At 38.1% G+C, this 24715-nt stretch overlaps 1 protein-coding gene across 1 annotated transcript in view; it reads right to left on the minus strand.

The window, feature by feature from the left end:
• Window positions 1–254: 254 nt before the first annotated feature.
• The window catches only part of ighmbp2 (immunoglobulin mu DNA binding protein 2), a 92166-nt gene continuing 67705 nt past the window's right edge, over window positions 255–24715 (minus strand). Inside the window, exons 11-15 of the mRNA XM_062967526.1 lie at window positions 20883–20977; window positions 20078–20201; window positions 10746–11603; window positions 8993–9177; window positions 255–2359 (exon numbers count right to left, since the gene is read on the minus strand). Coding sequence (XP_062823596.1) covers window positions 2168–2359; window positions 8993–9177; window positions 10746–11603; window positions 20078–20201; window positions 20883–20977 — 1454 coding nt within the window. The 3' untranslated portion in view covers window positions 255–2167. The remainder of the gene's footprint in view (window positions 2360–8992; window positions 9178–10745; window positions 11604–20077; window positions 20202–20882; window positions 20978–24715) is intronic.

Consider the following 24715-nt stretch of genomic DNA (forward strand, 5'->3'; position numbering starts at 1 on the left):
ACTTCAATGGCTTGGCTGTCAGCCTATCCACTACAAAAATATATATTTATTTAGGCTTGTGTACATTTCATCAGTTGCAGAGTGTGGAGGGGATGGTGGTACTCCCCGAATATGCTTGCTGTCATAATTCTGATTTCCTGTATTTTGGAAAATGGAGTTTTCTAGTAAGGCATGATATTTCATGTTTGAGATATTACAGAATATTAGAAGGAGCAGATTTCTCACTGAGCGTTAACAGCACAGAAATTCAGAACTAGGAGTTCAAACATTTAATGAAGTCTTAGAAAGGGTTTTTGCCATGACACATAATCCACAGCTGCCTCTAGTACAGGAAATAAAAGGATGGAAATAACTGAAAGACACCACTGTTTCAATATGTCAAAACTCATGTAATGAGACCAAATAATTCCCTCCTTTTCCAGAGATGTTCCCAATCCTCCAAATCAACATTTATCCCTAAATCTTTAGCCTACAAAAATAATTGATTAGGAATTCAGAAAAAGAAATCCAGCTACCTATGAGGCTTTGTAGCGCCAACGCAAAGGTGATCAGTGGTCAAAGAGAGAGACAAGCATATGGTACAGACACAGCAGAATGTAAAAGAACCAATGGTGGGTTAATACAGGGTTTCTCTCTTTTGTGTGCTTGCATTTTAGGATTTAGCCAACGCCGAACAATTGCTCATTTTCAAAGAGATGTGCAGGGACTGTAATGGTCAGTCAGTGCCATCATCTGGCATCTTGGTCCAGGCTACCACACAGCTTAGCCTAACATGTACTGTCAAGTAGTAAATGCTTTAAACGCAAATACTGATCAACTGCTACCTAATTTACTCCAGCAAACAAATAAAAACCACTGCATATTTTGCCAAACGGGGGAATGACCACCTTTGTTATTGAATCCCATTACTGGTCCCCCCTCATTTTCAGAGTCGAAAGGATAAGTCCAAAAATGCATAGTTGTCCTCTGGTGCAGCGGTTCTCAGACTTTTTCAGCTACTGAGCCATTTTTGAAGCAAAAGTTTCTTATGGAGCACCAAGATATGTTTATATATTATATTATACATTATATAGAATTTATACATACCAGACATGGGCAAATCTTTTGAACAAAATTAACCCAACAGTATTTCAGTGGAAGACCCCAGGGGTCATCCAGTTCAACCCACTTCTACCATGCAGGAAAAGCATAAAGCAAACAAGGCGAGGTGGAAAGGATCTGGGTGAGGAAAAAGGTGAGGAAAAAAGGCTTTTAGTGAGAAGGGAGGCGAGAGGAAAGGCTTGTGGGGTTGAGGGAGGCAGGGGGAGGGGGAGCACGAAAGAGGGAGGAAAGTTTGGAGGGAGGAGAAGGGAACCACGGAGCCCTTCAGTATGCATTGCGGAGCCCTAAGGGCTCCATGGAGCACACTTTGAGAACTGCTGCTCTAGTGCTTTATTTTTAATTGTACTAATATTATGATCACTATCCAAATTCTTGAAACAAATGCATTCTTTTAGTTTATAAGGTGTGGCTGCAAGCAGAGAAAGCTCTCTCCTTAAAAACTTGTAGTATATTTATATTACACATGTATACTCAAAACCTTTTCCCGTCAAGATGCAAGTTTCCAAGTCTGAGGAGGGAAATGCTTCTTGTATATCCTTAATTTCTGGATTTAAGGAGGACTTCTCCATTACTCCCACTCTTTTGTAAGGATAGTCTAATGTCCCACAGACAATTATTATTGTATGTCCATGCCATGTCAGCTGCACAGTTCATTGCTCAAGGCACTTAACTACCTTTGTCTTTTTGGAATATCTGCCATACACCCACTCATTGTACATCCATTGCCTTGCCAATAAAGAAAATTGCTCCAAGCAAAAGCTGCCCACCTTCTGCCTTTACTGACAGTGCTTTATGCATTTGAAATGGCTGGTACCAATACATTTTACAAAACAAGATGCAACTGCAGGTGCAAGATTTAAAACGGCAAGCTGAGCTTTTTGATGCTGTTGTATGTGTTTTCTTCTGGGGTTGGCTCTCTGAAAACTAGAAAGGGCAAATGCCTGATTTTAAGCATTAAAAATAATCAGTGAAAAGGGTCAAGAAGTTTAGGGTTCTTTCCCTTTGGAACCTGACAATGCAAAGGAGGTGCTGGGGGGACCAAGTGGCTAGGAACATGCAATTCCTCTCATTTCTCTTTCTTTTTGCTTTTCCTCTGGCTAGTCAATTCATTTAGTTTTTTGTCCAGGCGCCTCTGGAGGTGAGCTCGCTTGGCGGGATCCAAGGACTTGTCTTTCGATCCGCTCCCAGGATACAGAACACCTTCCTTGCTGATTCTCTGCCGGGCATGTGCTTTGGCCTTCTCTCCACACCCATGAATCTGTGAAAAAGAAACCCAATATGTCAGTGGAAGCCACTCAACAGTACTGAGATGTCCTGACACAAAACAAATCATTGGTGCTGGTAGGATGCCTACTGAAACAAACTGGACATTCTACTGAGTAGATAAAAACAAGACATACAAAATATGAAAGCCATCCACTCCCCACCTCACAATAATCTAAAGAGAAACTGAATAGTCCTCTCAGATGGCTCACAATCTCTAAAAATGAAAGAACCTCCATTCCATCTTCTGAGCACCTTCATTGCTCAAGCTGACAAATATCAATGTTGTTGCCTAACCAACATTATTTGAAGAGCAATCAAAATAAAAATGTTGGGGGACAGAACAGGAATTCAGGAGTCCCAAAGGGTGCAGATGGGCTGTCCTGGGCCTCCCACATGGCATGGGGTTGGACTTTGCTGACTAGTGACAAAGTGATCAGAAAGCAAATAGTAAAGAAGCACATCTATTAAAATGTACGAAACAATATACATGTTGCCCATGTGATCAATTCTAGATGGCATAAAAATAGGAAATTTCTGAAAGAATCTTAGGGAAAATTATTTTCAAGAGAACGAAAAACATTACAGCCTCACTAGGGGTCTGCCACATTATCTGGGCCAAAATGAAATCATAATATATATTAACTAGCTGTGCCCGGCCACGCGTTGCTGTGGCGAAGTCTGGTGGTATGGGAAATAAAGTATTGAGGAATTGGTGGTAGTTAAGGTCAAGGGTAAAGGTTTTCCCCTGACATTAAGTCCAGTCATGTCTAATTCTGGGGGTTGGTGCTCATCTCCATTTCTAAGCCGAAGAGCCGGCGTTGTCCGTAGACTCCTCCAAGGTCATGTGGGATGACTACATGGAACGACGTTACCTTCCCGCCAGAGCAGTACCTATTGATGCATTCACATTTGCATGTTTTCGAACTTCTGGGTTGGCAGAAGCTGGGGCTAACAGTGGGGGCTCTCTCCGCTCCCCCAATTCAAACCTGTGGCCTTTCGGTCCAGAAGTTCAGCAGCTCAGCGCTTTAACACGCTGCGCCATCAGGGGATATTATTTCCTAAAGGTTGTGAATATACAATATTTCTGATTGGTTTTTTTTGTTTGTTGGAGGCAAGTATGAATGCTGCAATTAGGAAAAATGATTAGGATGTAATGGCCTTGCAGCTTTAAAGCCTGGCTGTTTCCTCCCTGAGTGAATTTTTTGTTGGGAGGTGTTAGCTGGCCCTGATTGTTTCCTGTGTGGAATTCCCTTGTTTTCAGAGTGGTGTTGCTTGCGATATTTTATGTGCTTCTACTGTCTGTGGCCCTGAGAAAACAGAGGATTTTCCAGACTTTGATGATGGGAATACTTTGTTGGGAGGTGTTAGCTGGCCCTGATTGTTTCCTGTCTGGAATTCCCCTGTTTTCAGAGTGGTGTTCTTTGCGATATTTTATGTGCTTCTACTGTCTGTGGCCCTGAGAAAACAGAAGATTTTCCAGACTTTGATGATGGGAATACTTTGTTGGGAGGTGTTACCTGGCCCTGATTGTTTCCTGTCTGGAATTCCCCTGTTTTCAGAGTGGTGTTCTTTGCGATATTTTATGTGCTTCTACTGTCTGTGGCCCTGAGAAAACAGAGGATTTTCCAGACTTTGATGATGGGAATACTTTGTTGGGAGGTGTTAGCTGGCCCTGATTGTTTCCTGTCTGGAATTCCCCAGTTTTCAGAGTGGTGTTCTTTGCGATATTTTATGTGCTTCTACTGTCTGTGGCCCTGAGAAAACAGAGGATTTGCCTGATTTTGATGATGGGAATACTTTGTTGGGAGGTGTTAGCTGGCCCTGATTGTTTCCTGTGTGGGATTCCCCTGTTTATTTACTGTCCTGGTTTTAGAGATTATATTGTTCTGCATTATTCTATCCCAGTAATTATTTCATATTAAAGAAGAATCTCACTTATCCAACATTCGCTTATACAATGTTCTGGATTATCCAACGCAGTCTGCCTTTTCATAATCAATGTTTTTGTAGTCAGTGTTTTAAATTCATTGTGATATTTTAGTGGTAAATTTGTAAATACAGTACAGTAGAGTCTCATTTATCCAACATAAACGGGCCGGCAGAACGTTGGATAAGCGAATATGTTGGATAATGAGGAATTAAGGATAACCCTATTAAACATCAAATTAAGTTATGATTTTACAAATTAAGCACCAAAACATCATGTTAGACAACAAATTTGACAGAAAAAGTAGTTCAGTACACAGTAATGCTATATAGTAATTACTGTATTTATGAATTTAGCACCAAAATATCACGATATATTGAAAGCATTGACTACAAAAATGCGTTGGATAATCCAGAACGTTGGATAAGCGAGTGTTGGATAAGTGAGACTCTACTGTAAATACTACATAGCATTACTGCGCATGGAACTACTTTTTCTGTCAAATTTGTTGTATAATATGATGTTTTGGTGCTTAATTTGTATAACGATTACCTAATTTGATGTTTAATTGGCTTTTCCTGAATCCCTTCTTATTATCCAACATATTCACTTATCCTGCCGGCCTGTTTACGTTGGATAAGTGAGACTCTACTGTATATTTCTAATCTTATATTATCTGCTCAGAACTGGATTATATGAGGCCCCTTCTTCACAGCTGTATAAAATGCACACTGAAGTGGATTATATGGTAGTGCGGAGTCAAGATAATCCAGTGCAAAGCAGATAATATAAGATTATAAATGGGTAATATAGCTGTGTGGAAGGGCCTTGAGTCTACACTGCCATATAATCCAGTGCAAATTAGATAATCTGTGGAAGAAGTCTAAGTGAGGCCTACATCTGCCTGTCCCCTAACTGAATCCTGGCTGTCCCTTGGTTGCTAGGCAACCAAGTGGGCAGAGATTAGCCCTCTAAACTGGCAGCAATTGGATAAAAAAAATTATTGCTCTCCCTCTAATTAGGACTTTATTTTTCTTTTCTTTTTGTTGTATCAACCTTAAGGCGTGGATGATGGGTTGTGTTGTCAAATTTTGAGGTTGGGGGGCCTGTACTTTTGTTGTTTTGTGAATTGCCGTGATGCCATCACTCTTTTATATATATAGATATATATAATCAGGAGGTGGAGAGGGATGCAATATCTCCGCTTTTTGGGGCTTGTGGAGGAAAATCTAACACTAGTGGGGGCACAATGTTTTCATAATTACATCTGAAAGAAATAACATCTGGGGAGAAAAGGAAGAATCTTAATAAAATAGAAAAGGAACCTTAACTAATGACTGGAAATGGCTTTTGTGGGAATCTGTTTCATTAGAGATAAGTGATGATGTGCATGCAGGCAGTGTTTTAGGTATGAAAGATTTATTAAGATGGAACAGCACTACAGCTATCGCTTATATTATGAGACAGAAAACTTATTTTAACACGATTGACATTTAGATTTTGTCCAAAGCCAAAAGAAAAGGACTAGACACTTTCAGACAAAGCAAATATTGATTTGCAGATCAGTAAAAAAGTAAGTTGACAGTGACTAGACTGGACCAATTCCAGATTTCCATCTAAAATTTCTAACATTTTGCCTGTTTTCTTAATTGATCTACATTTTGACAGAGGAGAGGTTAAAAACTGAGCTTGAATCACCCCATGATGGTCTGATAATAACTGAAGTTACTTAATTCCAGATGCCATATCCCTCAAATCAGATCTATTTAAAATCCTAGAAGAAATCGAACATGTGCCAAGGATAAGTTTATTGGCTGAAACCATGTAAATCCCAATATATCCTGAGCAATTTGCTCTTCACCAGAGGACTCTATGACAATTATTTTAAATGGCTAGATATAAAATGGTCGCCATGGGGAGAAATACTTGTGATTGCATCTTGCAAAAGGACAAAATGTTCTTTTCCACATCAGATCCATTTAAGGTTCAGCAGCAAGTCCTAAGTTTCATTTTCTGTAATTCTCAGTGATCAGTTAACACAACCAGATTCTCTTATGTGCATGTGTCTGCAGTACTGTGATTGAGAGCAACTATTTTTGCATTTGCCCTTACACCTTTTGTAGCCTCTGCAAACATGGAGAGGAAAGGCTGTGGCTCTATTCCTGTAAAGGTTGGTTCACAATATTCACCCACATGATCATGACCCTGGATCTCACATTTGGGTATGATATAATTGTGAAGTGCCTTTTAGTTTCACTGATATCACATGCTCTCCTTTGTGCAACTTTCAGGCACTATAATCCTATGTGAACAAAGAGTTCAGAAATTCAAATTTCTGACTACCAAAATTTTGGAAACATCTTCACCATATATTATTCAGACAAATCCGATTGCACTTGATTTCTTTATGCACCAACACTTTCCTTCAGACTTTTCTTGTTTCAAACTTGCCTCATGCACGTTCCACAGCACAAACTTAATGGCACCACTACTTTACTACTTTTACCATGTGGCACACCTCACAGAAAATATTAACAGATCTTCCTGTATTTACTTTTGTTTGATCATTAAAAAAAGTTCAGCAGACAGAATGCTCCTAAATCCATAATCCCTCTCCCTCCTCCATATTGGGTGCTATAGATGAAAATATTTGTAGAAGTTAGTTGCAATACTTTGCCCAATGATTGAAAGCATATATGATTGACCAACACAAATAACAGGTTATTGGGAAATATTCCTTACTGCTGATCAATATTACTATTCTTTGCATAGAGGCATTTTGCACATCATGTTGGTAAAGCATGCAGGGAGACATGACAGCATGAATCAGGTAATGTGAGATATTCCCACGTTATGTCTCAGGATTGCCCCTGGGCACGTGCAGAGAACAGCCAACACCCACCACTTCTTTGCTAGAGCTGCAATAATGGATAGGTGATAATTTATAGAATTGTTTGATGCCCCAGAAAGTCAGTAGAAGCTGCTGTGCTTATGGCATCCTCTACATCAGTTTGATGGCAACTCCTACAGTAGAGTCTCACTTATCCAACATAAACATAAAAGTTGGATAATGAAAATGTTGGATAATAAGGAGGGATTAAGGAAAAGTCTATTAAACATCTAATTACATTGAGATTTTATAAATTAAGCACCAAAACTTGACATTTTACAAGTCTGCCACTTGTTTGGGAGTGTGGCTGCACTTGTGTTATTGTTGGGCATGTTGCTGCCTAGAGAAACAGCAGTGGATCTGGGTGGGATGCAGACTGTGTTGGATAATACAGAACTTTGGACAAGAGAAAGTTGGATAAACGAGACTCTACTATAGTACAAAAGATTAGGAAAGGCTCTGCACAACTTCCCTTAATTAAATCCAATCTTGGCGCATAATGCAGTTAAAACAAATCCATACACCTCTGTCAATGTGATATCAGTGGAAGAAACAAGGACGATAGCATCATGGCCCATATACTTGAAAGGAGCACATGATGAGAGTAGAGCCATTTGAAGCTGCTTTATTCTAGTTGACTGTCTAGCTCAGTGCAATCTCCTCTCACCAAGTCAAGCTCTTTAGTTTCTGGAAATCTTAAAGTTTCTCCAGACTTGCCATTTGAGAAACTTTAATAATGAATATGAGATGTTCTACTCATGCTTTCACATAAAGCAACAGCCCTGTCCATGCCAGTGGCATCAGCTTTCCATATACTAACATACATATGGAAAAGTGTCCTACAAGCCTTAGAACAGGTACTAAAGTGAAAGATGTGTGTGTGTGTGTGTGTGTGGGGAATGAATGGGAATTATGTGCTAAAAAGAAAGAAGTGGTCGGAGGTGAAGAGGAAATTACTCAGAGACTTGGTGGGAGGGAAAGGATGCTGCAGAATTGCATTAATTCAGCAGTGACACATTATTAACCACATATCCCTTGCTCTACAAAGTTAAGTACCTTTACTTAACAGGCCAAGCCTGTTCTTTCCTGTCAAGGACACAAAGTCTCTCAATCCTATTCATTTTCAAGGCAACACACACACACACACACACTAAAACCAAGCAAGAGAACAACGGAGATAGGGCACTGGATTATATTTTTGCTAAAGGTCAGGAAAGGGGGAATTAATTATATAAATTTGTTTGACAGGGAATAAAATTTCTTGCATTAGAATACAGGGAAAAGGTGAAGGGAGATTTATCAAACACAATGAAGCTCATAAAAACAACCGTAAATCCATAAGAAGTATCAAAGGGGATAACATAGAAAAGGCTACATATGTTTCCCAATGTCTATGAGGGGGAAAAAACCAACTACTGAATGAGCTCCATCATCCCTGCCGTCCATACATTAGCATCACTAGGATATAAAACTAGAGACAAACAACTGGGCCCCTGGTGCAATTTATATGTGCACATATTATTATATTACTCTATAATCCCATCATGTTCTAAAGCTACATTTTCAGGGTTATATATATTCTTAAATCAATATGAACATGAGTTGGATGGATGGATTTGTGCATGTTGAATTAGCCTTGTGCTTCCTACTAGGATCATAAGCTTCTTTGCAAAATGTCGAATGATTCAACATAAGATACTCTCTCACTACATATGAAATGAAGTTGACCCTTAATGCCCAGGGGTCAAGAGACTTGGGAGACAGAGGTGATGTTTAGTATGTCCGAACTAAGATAGGATAAAAGATACCTCTGGGATGTGGTGGCTGAGACAATAGCGTTTATTGCAATACAGACACAGCTGTCCCAGAGTTGTTACACTTGCTTTGCACTTGGAGAAACCACATGTATTGTCAGCTTTAACTGCAGCAGAAATCATAGCATCAAAATCTTCCTCAGCTGCACTTTCTGTTCTGGTTTTAACAACAGGCTTCCCTAAAATACAAAGAAAATAATATTAATTTTGTCAAAAAATAATAGAGGAAAGAATCCAATGCAATCTTTTATTATGTGCACAAGAGCTGCAGGTGAAAAAATTCCCAAGTAGTCTGAGAAGTTCCCAAAACTGGAAGAGACAAAACAGAAAACCACTGTCAAATGCATGCAAAGACTGACAGAGGTCTGACCTCATGTGTGCATGCATGAGAACAGATAAGTCATGAACAGTAAGCAGTATTACTCAAAATAACAGACATGGCAAGATCTCTCTACCCTGAAGGTCTGTGTAAGATAAACTGAACAAAGACTAGGAAGCAAGATATGAAAAAGAGTTGCAAAGATGAAGTGTGTGGGAGTACTTGATTGGCAGGAATGTTGGTGGCTGGTGGTTTAAATATATTAACACAATCCAGAATGTTGCTTTATGCTAAATCAGAACATAGTGCCATTTAGCCAGAACTGGCAGTAGTTCCATAAGGTCTCCCAGGTAGGTCCTTCCCACAAGAGGCTTACAAGATCTCTTACTAAGAGACACCAATGATCCTGAAACTCTAGTCCTCCAGGTATTTTAGACTTTGACTTCCAGAAGTGTCCACTTCCTTGGCCAATGACCAAGGATTCTTGGAGCAGAAGACCAGAGTTTGGGAAATATCGTTCTATCCACACAAAAGATAAAGTTTAGTACTGACCTATAGGCCTCCCCTTGGGAACCCTTTGTATGAACAGTAAACTCAATGAATGCATATAGAGGGTTAAGTTACAGGTTACCTATCCTTGCTTTTTACAGATCTTGGAGTATGCAAATTCTCTCAAAGGCATGAGGAAGGAAAAGAAGGATGTTTATGTTTATTTTCAAAGTTACCACCAAGTGAAACATATGCATATGTGAGGATGTATATTTTTCACAATTATCCATTTAAGCAGGCAATAACACCCTGCCCTTGGGCCAGTTGCATGTTTTTCACAATACGTTATAACCAAGATCCCCATTCCAAAGAGTAAGTCAAACTAACCCTTGGGTCACTCTGTTTTTTGATAATATCAGATATTGCATCTTTGCATATTCTGGTCTTGTATGTGTGGGTGTATGTAGCATGTCCAAAAGCCAAATGTGGTAGTCTAACATCTTCAAGGAAACTGACTCAATGAAAAAGGGTGATCTGACTCAAAAGGAGTTGACTTGGGCTGAAGTCTTGGTTTTCAAAGTGTTTCATCAGCCAAAGAATCTGCAGCAACAACAACCCTGCAGAAACAACTGTATGTTTTCATATCTGTAGTTGAATAATAATAACAATAGGAATATACAATTAACAGTAAAATACATACAAAGCTTTTGAAACCAATTATTCAAAGGATGTTCAAGAAGTATGTTTCCCAGAGTGCTTCAGCAGTGGGATTTCTATGAAAGTTGGGATAACAGGAAAACTCATGAATACTGAAAGAGCAATGGAAAAGTATAATTGATTTAACTTTTAAAAAATGCAAGAGAGAGAAAGAGAGAAAAAGGTTGAAGGAATTAAAATGATACAAAACAACATAATTGCTAAAGAGGGCATATCTCATACCTATGGCTTCACCTTTGTGTTTCTTCCCAGGTTCTTGCAGGTTTACATTCTGTTGCTGACTTTGTTTTGCTTTTTCCTTTTTCCTGGCCTTTTCCCTTTCTATCCTTTCCATGTGCAATGTTTTCAGATCTATTTCTCCCATGCTAATGCTGCTTACTCTCTCCTTGTTGTGACCAGAAATTTCCCTTGAAGGGCTGGGTGTCTTAGGGGATAACTCTTGTTCACATACCTTCACATCTCTCAGAGATACATGTGTTGCAACAGTTTTAGGCAAAGTGGGATTTGTGGCAGTAGTTTTCCTTCGAATGCTAATGTATCTCTCTTTTCCTTCACCCAAACTTAAATGTTGCAACCCATATTCCTCTGCCAACTGGTGGATAAGCAGCCTGTCGTGAGCATTTAATGATGGAGGAAACTCCAGCTGTGACTCACTACTGTCCAGAAATTCCAATATCTTTGCTTTATGTTTACACAAACGCTCCTTTACTTCAGGACCTGCAGTTGTGATCCTGACTGTGTTTGACACCAAACCCTCTGTTGGTCTCTGCTCAGGTTGTTTGGTTGGTTTTCTTTGTGGTTTCTCCCCATCAGCTTTTGGGGCTGCTTTGTTGCATTTATGCTTCTGTCCTTGGCCACTGAGACTCTGAGAGTTTTTGGGTGCATAGTTTTCTGGCACAATGTCATCCAGATATTCAAAGGCTGTGCGTACTTCTCCATGTTCATTCATGTAATCAACCAGCCGTTTAAGAAAACTGTGGTTTCCAGTGGTTCGGGAGTCACAGATCACAGCTACATGGCGTCGGGCACGGGTTATTGCAACATTTATTCTCCGGTCTTCAGCAAGAAATCCCACTTCACCTGTGTGTCAGAAAAACAATCACAATAACCTCAGATACCAATCTATGTAAATGATGACAAGAGCAGGTTACTAGCAGATATCAAAGATGTATAAACAGCCACAACACATTAATATACAGTGAATCCTCTGGATCTGCAAGAATGCCAAAAGATGTAGATTACTGAATCCCATAGTATTTAATGGCAGTGATGTGTGTGTGGCCACTTCAGCATGGACATATACATGGTGTGCCACTGTGATTATAGGTTTGATGCTATAGCTATGTACAACTTTGCAGTTATAGTTGATTGATCAACATAGGACACATAATATATAATGGAGGTTTGAAGTGATAATGCTCTATTTTTGAGGTTGATTAGATTTTTGTTTTTTACTGTATGGAGAAATGGGGCAAACAAAGTATCAAATATGGAATTTCTTGTCAAACATTAACGAGGGAGCTTTTGATTTCTGCAATGTAAGTTTCCTCACAATTTCTTAAATATCTCAAAATAACCCATACTTTTAATTTAAATGATACATAAATGCTTTATTTTATCTGTCAAAATGTGAGTGATCAGACAGTTAATATTCTTTAACTGATTGAAAGCTCTACATATTTTATATGACTATGGAGTTGTTCCAATGTGCTTCATAGTCAACTTTGGAAGGAGGGAAAGTTTAATTCCATTTTATGTTTCAATAAGGAAACAGAGTTCATTAAAAGGCAAAATAAAGAAAACAGATTTCTGGAGTTGGATAAAAATTCATAAGCCGTAGATGCTCATTTTTAGTTCTCATCATTGTGATCTGGAGTGCCAAAGGTGGGACAGCAGGGATATCCCTATTGGTGGTCCAAGCTCATTCACTAAACCCAACTAAAGTTCACAACTGAAATGGAACGGGATGGAAGATATAGGTTTCTACTGAATAGTTCCAGCAGAAATTGGTAAGGGAAATCTCAGGCAATTATATCCTTCTTCTATCTAGTTGTTGGCAGAAATCTAACTTCATAAAGACCAGATATATATAGAGAGAGAGTATATGCTATTTTTAAAAGAAGGCAATTAACTAACATGTGTGTATGAGTAAATGATTATAAAATGGCAAGTGCATATGAGATTTTTCCAGAAGCTATTTCTGATCTCCAGTTACTTTCTTAAGGATCTATAATAACAGATAGCAAAAGCCAGGATGAGTCAGCTTAGCTGCTTAACTTGGATGCTGGTTGATTACTCTGTTCTTGCGGAGAAGCAGGAGACAAGTGGAAAAGCAGACTTTAAAAGCAAATCAGGACAGCAGGTTTGTTCCCATCATCTGAAGTTATAAAACATTTCAGCACATAGTTATGCTGAAATGCATTAGTCACTAAATTGTGTTTAAGTAAACTGTACCTGGAAAAAAGCCACCTTTATCTCCAGGAGCTCAAGATTGTATAGATCGGTGGTTTTCAACGTAGTGTTTTGGCCTACAACACCCAGAAATCCCAGCCACTTTGCCAACTGTTAGGATTTCTGGGAGTTGAAGGCCAAAACATCTGGGAGCCCACAGGTTGAGAACCACTGGTATAGATGATCTTCCTCTCCATATTATTCTTACAGCCCAGTGATGCAGATTAGAATAAAGGAGAGCTTAAGCTTATTTTTCAAGATAAAATTGATATAACCTTTATACCTATGCACATATGCATGTACACACCAAGTATGTAACAACATATTCAGGCGGGTTAGGAATACAGGAGAGAGCTGTGTAGTTCGTACACATGCCACAAAACCATTTCTATCTCTTTTTGTGTGAAAGAATCTAGTTAAAATTGTACTGTCTCTCATTTCAGTCAAAACTTCTCCACAAATTCAAATCTAGAAGACTGTTCTGCTTTCTTTTCTTTTTTTAAAATAGATTTTTATTAAAGTTTTAACTAAGGTGTACAGGGAAAGTGTGAGAACATATAAATTTATAGAAAAGAGGGATGAAAAGGATAGTAGTGGGGGGGGGGAGAGAGAGAGAGAGAGTAAAATAAAATAAAATAGAAAAAATAAAAATTTAAAAGTAAAAAAATAAAAAGATTTAAAAAAATAAAAAATTGTGTGACTTCCGTTCTTCTTTTCCTTGGGTTCATGTTAAGTAATTTCATTATAATTGATCTTTCCCTTTTAGTAAATCCGATAATTTAGTTCAAAATCCCAAACTTCGTAAAACTCTTTGATATACAGTACTTCTCAAGTGATGTCCAATCGGTCATTTTTAGACCTTTAGCATTATTCTTCTTCTAATTCTAATTCTTCTAATTTATCCATATCCTTTATTTCCAAGACTTTATTCAGCCATGACTCTTTAGATGGTAAATTATCTGGTTTCCATTCCTTTGCAAAAACCATTCTAGCTGCTTGTTTAATAAACAAGTAAGTATTTTTTTTCTTTATTTACATGAATAGCAAGTTCCTCTTTGTATAACCCCAATAAATATATTTCAGGCTTCATTACGAAATTCACTCCCAATATTTTTTGGGTTTCATTATGAATCACTTTCCAAAATTTCATTGTTTTGTCACAGGACCACCACATATGAAAATATATGCCTTCTTTATCTTTGCACTTCCAACAGCTGCTATCCACGTTTTTTTACATTAATCCTAATTTCTTGGGAGTCATATGCCATCTATGCAGCATTTTTCACTAATTTTCCCACAAATCCATTGCATAGTTAATTTTCAATTTTCTTTGCCATAGCTTCCCATTTTTTCATCATTATTGGTCTCCCTATATTTCTTGCCCATTTCAATATTGAATTCTTCATTACTTCTGTTTCGGTTGCCTATTCCAACAATTTATTATACAATTTTGTAATTAGTTTCTTCTCAGTTTCTAGTAGCATATTCCAAAAGTCATCTTTATCATTGAATCTAATTTTCTTATCCAAGTTATAATATTCTTTAATTTGCAGATATTGGAGCCATGTGACCTTTGTATTTTGCTTTTATGTCATCATGTTGTCTTAGTTCAAAGCAATCTTTCTTTTTTCAACATTTCTCTATAAGTTGGCCATTTCGTCCAGCCAAGTAATCTTCTTTGGTTTGCTTCCAATCGTGCGGCCCACAATGGTGGTTTTTCATAGAAATTTCATCTGTACCTTTCCCAAACTCGTAGCAAGGTTGATCTTACAAAATGATTATCAACGTTTTTCTCTTTTGCAGCCTCTCCATACCATAGGTAGGAGTACCAACCTTTTCTCAAATCGAATCCTTCCAAAGTCAATAATTTGGGTTTTGATAATTTTATCCATTTTCTAATCCAAACCAAAGCACATGCCTCAAAGTACATTTTCAGATCAGGGGACCCAAATCCGCCCCTCATTTTAGAGTCCATGATTGTTGTGGCTTTAATTCTGGGGTTTTCCCCTTTCCAGATGAACTTTGACAGAACCTTATTCCAGTCTTTAAGTATTTTCATATTTCTTATGATGGGGATAGTTTGAAATAAGTGTAATAACTTCGGCAATATGTTCATTTTTATTGCTGCTATACACCCCATCATTGATAGATTTAATTTTTTTCCAACTCTCCAAATCCTTTTTTATTTCTTGCCATTTGGCTAAGTAGTTGTTTTTTAAAAGTTGATTGTTCTTAGTAGAAATCTAAATACCCAGATATTTAAATTTCATTACTAACTTGAATCCGGTTCATTCTTGAAGCCATTTTTGATTTTGTTTGAAAACATTCTTCGTCATAATTGTAGTTTTTGTTTTATTTAATTTAAGGCCCGCTAATAGGCCAAATTCGTTAATTATATCCAACCAAACTTGTATTTTCTCTTTTGGGTTCTCAATTATACAAATTATGTCATCAGCAAAGGCTCTAATCTTATACTCCTGTTTATCTATCTTTGTACCACTTAATTCTTTATTCTCTCTTATGTTTCTCATCAAAATCTCCAACGCGAAAATGAATATTAATGGAGAGAGTGGGCAACCTTCTCTGCTGCCCTTTTCAATATCAAATTCTTCAGTACTTTCTCCATTAATCACAATTTTTGCCTTTTACTGTTTGTAAATTGCATCAATTGCATTTTGAAATTGAAAGCCCATATCCATTTCTCGAAATAGTAGTTTAATAAAGTTTAAATTTAAATTATCAAAGGCTTTCTCAGCGTCAATAGAGAATAATGCTACTTCTTTTTGGTGAAAGGATTCATAGTATTCAATTATATCCAGAATCATTCTTACGTCATCCTTAGTGCTTCTCTCTGGGAGAAAGCCCGCCTGGTCTTCCCCGATCCAAGTTATGAGAAAGTCTTTCAATCTTTCTGCTAAAATATTTGCAAAAATCTTATAATCTGTGTTCAGTAATGAAATTGGACGATAGTTTTTAACATCTTCTGGGTCTGCTCCGTCTTTATGTATCATCATTATTTCTGCATGTCTCCATGTCTCAGGGATTTCCTTTTGTTGTAGTATTGCATTCATCACCATCTTTAGAGAGGTAACAATTTCGTCTTGCATATTTTTATAGTACACCCCAGTGTATCCATCTGGCCCTGGTGCTTTGTTTAGTTTTAGAGCTTTTATTGCTTTCTTGATTTCATCCTCTGTTATTTAATAAAAGTCTTTGTTCATCTGTAAGTTTCGATAATTTTTGCTTACTTAAATATTCTGTAATCTTCTTCTTGTCTATATTGTCGTCCTTGTAAAGGGTCTTATCGTATGTTATAAATTGTTTCATTATCTCCTTGTCTGTTGTGTAGGTCGTATCTCCCATCTTTATTTTGGATATGTGTTGTAATTGCCTTTTCCCCCTCAATCTTCTGGATAACTCTAGGCTTATTCGCATTTTTGAATGTATATTGTTTCAGATATTTCATCTTTTTCGCGACATCTTTAAGCTCCAAATTATCTTTTTGCCTTATGCAGACTTTTTTTTACACTTAGTGTCTTTTGGATTCTCTTTTAGTTCTTTTTCCTTAAATTTAATTTGGTCAGTTAGTTCATTTATTTTTTGTTGTCTTTTTCGCTTCTTTATTGAGTTTTGCCGGATTAAGTGTCCCGCATTACTGCCTTGTATGCATCCCATATTACATATGGTTTTGTTTCCAGTTTGTTATTTAAGTTAAAGATGCCCTTTGTAATTTTTTTATTTTTGATAATATCCTCTTCTTGTTTTTGCAAATTATCATTTAATTTCCATCTCCAAATATTATGCTTGTGATTTAATGTCATTTCTAAGGCATTGTGTTCGGAAATGTCTCTTGTGCTAATTTTTATGTAGTCGACTTTAGACGAAATAGTCTTAGATGTCCAAATCATGTCAATTCTTGACCAGGAGAGGTGTCTGTTAGAGTAAAAAGTATAATCTTTACATGATGGGTTTTACTCCCTCCAAATATCCATCCCCAATTCTTCTTTTAATTTTAGAAAAAGGTTTTGGTAATGTGCTAGTTGCTCCCTTCTCCTGTTTCGATTGTTTCATAATTTTGTCCAAATTTTTGTCCATCACTCCATTAAAATCACCAAATATTATTATATCATCAATATCAGTTTGTAGTATTTTCTCTCTCAATAATTTTACAAATTTTGTTTTAGGACCATTTGGGGCATAGATATTACATAGTAATATTTTTTTCAATCCAATAGTTATTCTTACTGCCACCATCTTCCCGTCTTCATCTTTGAATTGTAATTCAGCTGGGATATCTTTATCTATGTATTGGGCCACCCCACTTTTCTTTACTTCCGCCATGGAGTGGAACTCTTGCCCCAAACTAGTTTGGGCAAGGTATTTTGAATGTTTCTGGGAAATATGTGTTTCTTGCAGGGCGATTATTGTATATTTACCTTTTCTTATTTGATTAAATATTTCTTTTCTTTTATTTGGAGAATTAAGACTATTAACATTGTTAAACGTTTTATTTGTTGAGTAAAGTCAGCCATTGATCATTCCCTTTTCAGGGTCCGAGTCATCTGGATTTTTTTCATCTTCCCTGTCATCATCAGTATGGATTGGTCCTGCTGCTTCTATTCCATCTTCAGGTGAATGATATCTAGGCCTTTTGGGTTCTTTCCCTTTCACTGGTGACTTCTGAGCTGGGGATTGGGGGGGGGGGGTTCACCAAGTTGTCTTTTTTCAATTTTTTGTAGAATTCTCTGGCTTTTTCCTCAGACGTCAGCCAGAATTTTTCTTCTTTGTAGGTTACCATCAGACTTTGTCTTTCCCATCTGAACCTTATGTTCAATTTTTTAAGTTCATCAGTAAGAAGGAAGTTTTTTCTCCGTCTGTTCAATGCAGAGATAGGGAATTCCTTCAAAATTGCAAATTTTTTTGCATTTATAAAAAGTAGGCTTCTGACTATTTTGCCTTAAAAACTCATCTCTGATCCTTTTCCTCACGAAGCAGACAATGGTATCTCTAGGCGCTTGATTTCTTCTTGAATAGTTGGTATGTATACGGTACACACAATCGATTTCGGCATCACATTCTTGTTCTCTTTGTTCTAATATCTTGGACACGATTTGTATTATCGTTTGACGTATATCTTATCCTCCTGAATGTTTCTAAATCTTAATTGAAATTCCAATTCATTTTGCTCAATTTTCTCTTGTATTCTTTCGAGTTTTTCATTTTTTGACTGTAAAGTGTCCACTTTCTTCTCGATCTTGTTTTGGGCTTTTTCCATTTTAATATTCCCCAATTTTAAATCTGAAATGTCATTTAGGGCTTTTGTTAGGTCTCTCTTTAAAGATCAACTTCTTCTTTTATCTCCTTCTTCATTTCCATCATTTCCAAATGAAGTTGCTTCTGTTGTATTTCATGTTTTTCTGACAAGGTTTGTATCTCCTTCTGTAGTTCCTTTTGCAGATTGTCTTGTTTATCGCTTAATTTCTGTATTATCACTTAATTTCTTAATTTCTGTGGCTGGGAGGGCCTTTCCACAACTAAAACTTGTGCGCCAGCTGTGACCATACCTTGTGAAGTCTGATCTGGCTACGGTGGTCCATGCCTTAGTTACCTCTAGATTGGATTATTGCAACGCACTCTACGTGGGGCTGCCTTTGAAGACAGCCTGGAAACTCCAACTAGTTCAGTGGGCGGCAGCCAGGTTCCTGACAGGAGCGAATTACAGGGAGCGGTCTACGCCTCTGTTCAAGGAGCTCCACTGGCTGCCGTTCACCTTCCGGACCCAATTCAAGGTGCAGGTGCTGACCTACAAAGTCCTGAACGGTTTGGGACCCACTTACCTTTCTGACCGCATCTCCCCCTACGAACCCGCATGATCTCTTCATTCATCGGGGGAGGCCCTCCCCTCGCTTCCGCCTCCATCACAAGCGCAGTTGGTGGGGACGAGGGAGAGGGCCTTCTCCGTGGCGGCCCCCCGGCTCTGGAACGCGCTCCCCAGGGAAATTAGGCAAGCTGCCACCTTGGAAGTGTTCATGTAGAGCCTGAAAACCTGGCTCTTCAAACAGGCCTTTGAAGAAGTACCGCCCACTGTATACTAAACCCTTGTACTAGCGGTCTCTTCTGACCAGTTGTACCTCTTGGTTAACTCCTTGACATAGCCTCAGAGTTCACCCCAGTTTAAGGCTCTTCCCATGACCCTGTAGCACCTTAACTTCCTTCTTGTTTACAAGTTCCACTCAGTGCACTTTGCTCAGCTCATTTTATGTTTTTATTGCTGTGTTTCTCAAGTGTTTTATAATGTTTAATGCCTTTTAAATTTATTTGTGTGTTTTTGTATTTGATATTATTGTATGTTGGTTTTATATCTGTAAGCTGCCTCGAGTCCCTCTGGGGAGATGGTGGCGGGGTACAAAAATAAAATTATTATTATTATTATTATTATTATTATTATTATTATTATTATTATTATTATTTTGCGCATAATATCGCCCATATTTATTTCTTCAGCTTGAGAGAATCATCTGCCAAACATCTTAGTGTCTTTATACTTGGGTCCTGCCATTTCCCAAATGTAATATGACCGCTAATTAATTCTCCAATTAATTATTGAATAATCTTAAACAATCAGTTAATAGGAATTCAATCAGACAGGTAGATATCCATTTCTTCAACAATTCTTAATTAATGCAGTTTCCAATTAATTAATTTTAAAAATTAGACCTTAATAAGTTCATAAATTCATAAAATCCAGCCAGTTGATAGATTAATAAAATTAATGTTAATTAATTAATTGATCTATTTAAGTAGGTTGGTTAAAGTTGATTAAAACTGATTAAAGTATCCCTTCTGACGTGGTTTGATTTGTATTTTCTTCTTTAGCCTTTATTTCCTTGAGCCAGAATGGGGTCTTGATCTCCTAGCCCCAATGTCTTTTTCTATCAATTGGACCTTTCTTCTTTTATCCCAATCTTTTTATATAGCTTCTAACCTCCCTCATTGTCTATATAAGAGGACAGTGCCTTGTTTCTAAACAGAGTCAGCTTAAGCAACCCATAATAGTAGCAGCAGTTTAATGGCCTACATTGTCCTGGGTTTAGCATGTTTACCTTTCCTATTGGATCTCACAAAAGAAAGGACCACAGCCTCCTTCTCTCTTCCTTGGAAACCATCTACAGATTTAATTTCCAGCTCTGGATAATTCTGACAGAGAAGCTCTCTTAGCATGTCCACCTGAAAAGTAAAATAATTGCTAATAAATAAAAAAGACAAACAGAATATGAAAACAGCAAAAAAAAATCAAATGTGAAATATCTCCTGTTTCAAAAATCAAACCAATTGAATCTAAAGGTCAACTAAGAAGGAGTAAGAAAAGGTCACTGGTGCCTTGCATTCTTTCTTGACATCTGCTGTGATACAAACTACATTTGAAAGGAGGAGTGCTGACCCTGTTCGTGATGGGAAAGGTTTGGGTAGGTTTGTGGACTAGATTCAACAACTGACACAAGAAGAATACTAATGCAAGTCAACTCAGGTCACCAAATCCACTGACACTTTTCCACTTATGGCAATGCCTCCCCCCAAATAAGTTTCACAGGGTTTTCTTATGCAAGGAATACTCAGAGGTGGTTTTTCAGCCTATTCATCTCAAACACAGCCTATTGAGTGAATTATATAATAACTGCTGGTGGTTTAATGTAGGGTTTAATGTCCTTGCTTCCTAGGGCTAAAAGGAGATTCATCCCAGCAACTCTGGAAAGGCCACATATCCCTGTCTCTTTGCTTATGCTGCTGACCCCAAAAATTCAGAGCTTAAGTATTAGTAGCTTAAATTAAAACTAAATGGATTTGCCCTTTCTTTACATTCTCAATTGTTTAACGTTTGCTTCTGAGGACATAGCGGCCTACACCCACCTGGAGGTTATAAGGAGTAATGACAGCTATGTCTCTTGCCTTAACACCAGCATCTACCAAAGCTTGTATGTGTAAACCAACAAGACGCACTTCACCTGGAAAAGGAGAAACAAGTTAGCTGTGATCAGAGAACACGTTACTAAACCCCAGAAGAAGCTGACATGTTCCAAAGGAAAAGCATTCTAATCACTCAATGATGGTGAAAGGAAGCCTAACACTCGCAATTCAATTTGAAAACCAGCCTTTAAAGGCATTCTACAAAAGAACAAATCTCTTTGCTCTGGAGGCACATATTTACAAAGGACTCAAGAGAGGCAAAACATCTCACTTTGTGTAAGGTACCAGGTTTGTGGTGATGACTAAATTCAAATTTAATAGCTGTGAGACTTTTTCCTGGTCCTCTCATATTGCCATTCACACTTGTTATGTATGACAAAATATATTTTTTATAAATGTTTTGATTACATGAAAATCTGTCTGCTGACTTCAGTGCAAAAATCAAACATTCACCCAGCAGCTGCAGTTCACATAGGAAAAAGAGGTTATTTCAAATGTTCTTTCATTAAATATGAAAGGGAGACATGCAAGCAAAAGAAGACTGAACACTCATTTTAAAGACTTGAGATCCCTGCCCGCCCCCTACATTATTTATTCTTATAGGTACTGTGTATTAGTCCTGAATGAACAGTAGTACTAAAGGTCAACCAGTCTGGAAATCTTCCTAATTGTTCATTATGTTTCACAAGAGTTGCTAGGCTGATTTAAATGCCTAAACTTTTGTTGCTTGTGGTTCTGGCCTTTCGTTCTGCATGAAGGCCTGTCATACGCACTGTCAGTGTGGTCAAACTCTTGCTGTCCCATTAACTGCAGATGAGTGCCTTGTTCATGCAGAGATTTGACAAAGTGCAATGTGCCAAGGCAATTAAAAGCAAAAGTTCTCCCAGCCATATGGGAGTGAGGAGAGTTCAGCATTTCAAGCTGATGACTCACAGCGTTGTCCATCATTTCAGAGTCTGTGCGGCAACTCAAGGGAGCTATTTAAACTCAATTCCTGGGTTTGACATGTGGCTTTTCCCTTGAGCTCACTCAATCTTCAGGAAAGTCTGCAAAACTTGCCTGAAGCTACAAAAAATCAGACTAGATGATTTTCTAGCTAGGTATCAGGAATTTCTCCTATTCACTGCTATTTAGAATGGCTGTTTGGATCTCAGCATATTTTAGTTATTGGGTTTTGGGATGAAGACCATTCAGACATTATTGGATTATAACTCCCATCACCCCAACTATTAGTCATTTTGGGTGGGGCTGATGAAAACTGGAACCCAACAACATCTGGAGGGCAACAGCTTCTCCACTTATAGTTTGTATGAGTACCAATTAGTACACCCATTGTGTCTATTCAAAATGGGAACTTATAGCAGCAATGATCAATCAACCATGTTCCTTTCTATGAAATGTGAGAAGGAGTCTTAAAATTTTCTCACATGTATTTATTTCTCCGGTTTACTGCAATGTCTGAAAAACTGACATAAATACCTATATCAATAATGAAGTATTTTAAAAATAATTATAGCACCAAAACTATTTATGAAGTGGGGTCTTCCACACAAAACCAATCTCCACAGAAGAATCTATTGATTCTAGAAGGTTGACATGCTATATAAAGAAGTTTACCATTATATCCCCGTGCACTGCACTGCATGGCATTAGAAAAGCCATTTCTTTCAAGTTCGAAGCTTCTAAACTATTTCCATAAGAAAATTATTTGCATTTATGTGCAATGGGGGAGTTGATTAAGCCATCACAGACTGTTTGCAATTTTTGGTTTGTTGGTTTACAAGATAGGTACAAAGTGCAACATCATTTAACCCCTTTAGGTACGCATCCTGTGACAGCATGAATAAGTTTTAGGACAGATCTCTCATAAAGGAAACTCAGCTGAATTATGTGGGCTTTATTTCTAAGGAAACACACATTCGATCAGACTGTAATATATACAAGTGCCAATTTGAGGTACCCAATATAATACACATGATTTAAATTCTTTGAAATAGTAGAGGCTGCGGCAATATTTCATCAGAAGGAAAATCAAGGAATTTAAGAGAAAGCCCATATGGACTGGATTCTTTTCCACAGGTTGGAGAATTCTGTGAGCTAAATTCTATATAGGATGCTCCCACAAGGTAAAGTTTTTCCAATGTCATATCCTTCTGCTGTTCCAATATTCACACCCCCATCCTACTTTTCCTCTGTGCCTTTCTATCCCCAAAAAGATTCCACGAGGAATAAAAAAAAATAGGTAAATAGTTCCTTCTCTCCAATCAGCCACTGGAAAAGCTCCCTTGATTCAAAAACCTCTAGTTGACAGGAGGCCTTTTACTGGATCCATCCCAAGTATTCCTGTGTGGTAGGGAGCTGCACAATGACTACGGTATATGGTTCTTCTAGTACTATCCAACTCCATGATAATGTGCTAATAGGACTTGACAGATTAAAGAGATGGGCCGAAACTAACAAAATAAAGTTCAACAGGGACAAATGCAAGATACTTCACTTTGGCAGAAAAAATGAAATGCAAAGATACAGAATGGGGGATGCCTGGCTCGACAACAGTAAGTGTGAAAAATATCTTGGGAGTCCTCGTGGACAAGTTAAACATGAGCCTACAATGTGATGCGGCGGCTAAAACAGTCAATGGTATTTTGGCCTGCATAAATAGGGGTATAGCGTCTAGATCCAGGGAAGTCATGCTCCCCCTCTATTCTGCCTTGGTCAGACCACACCTGGAATACTGTGTCCAATTCTGGGCATCGCAGTTGAAGGGAGATGTTGACAAGCTGGAAAGCGTCCAGAGGAGGGCAACTAAAATGATTAAGGGTCTGGAGAACAAGCCCTATGAGGAGCGGCTTAAAGAGCAGGGCATGTTTAGCCTGCAGAAGAAAAGGCTGAGAGGAGATATGATAGCCATGTACAAATATGAGAGGGGAAGTCGGAGGGAGGAGGGAGCAAGCTTGTTTTCTGCTGACCTGCAGACTAGGATGTAGAACAATGTCTTCAAACTACAGGAAAGGAGATTTCACCTGAACATTAGGAAGAACTTCCTCACTGTGAGAGCTGTTCGGCAGTGGAACTCTCTGCCCCGGAGTGTGGTGGAGCCTCCTTCTTTGGAGGCTTTTAAGCAGAGGCTGAATGGCCATCTGTCGGGGGTGCTTTGAATGAGATTTTCCTGCTTCTTGCAGGGGGTTGGACTGGATGGCCCATGAGGTCTCTTCCAACTCTATGATTCTATGATTCTATGACATGTTTGTCCAGGGTCCCAAAATTCTAAATAGCCAGCTAAACTGGTTCTGAATTATTTTCACTCTTTTTTCAGTTTTTTTATGGTAAGCTGTTATTTCACACATAGAACTTATTCTTCACTTTGTCAGAGGTTCACTAAGAAAATTCAGCATTTTTGGAGACCTAGGATAAAAAAATTACAGTTCTTATCCATCTCTGGCCTCTTTTCTAGTGCACTGCATAACACTCTAGGTCAGTGGTTCTCAACCTGTGGGTCCCCAGATGTTTCGGCCTACAACTCCCAGAAATCCCAGGCACTTCACCAGCTGTTAGGATTTTTGGAAGTTGAAGGCCAAAACATCTGGAGACCCACAGGTTGAGAACCACTGCTCTCGGTAATATCAATATCTCTCCCATCTTTCAGTAGTAATGGACTAAGGGAAATAACGAACTATTTCATAATCTTGAGAAAAAGTGTTTCTAATGGTCAGCAATGCCTTCTTTCATTGGGTCTTTCAAGGAACTGCGTGTAAACAGCCTTATATGGCTTATCA

Source organism: Anolis carolinensis, chromosome 1 (genome assembly GCF_035594765.1).
Source record: "Anolis carolinensis isolate JA03-04 chromosome 1, rAnoCar3.1.pri, whole genome shotgun sequence".
Classification (NCBI taxonomy): domain Eukaryota; kingdom Metazoa; phylum Chordata; class Lepidosauria; order Squamata; family Dactyloidae; genus Anolis; species Anolis carolinensis.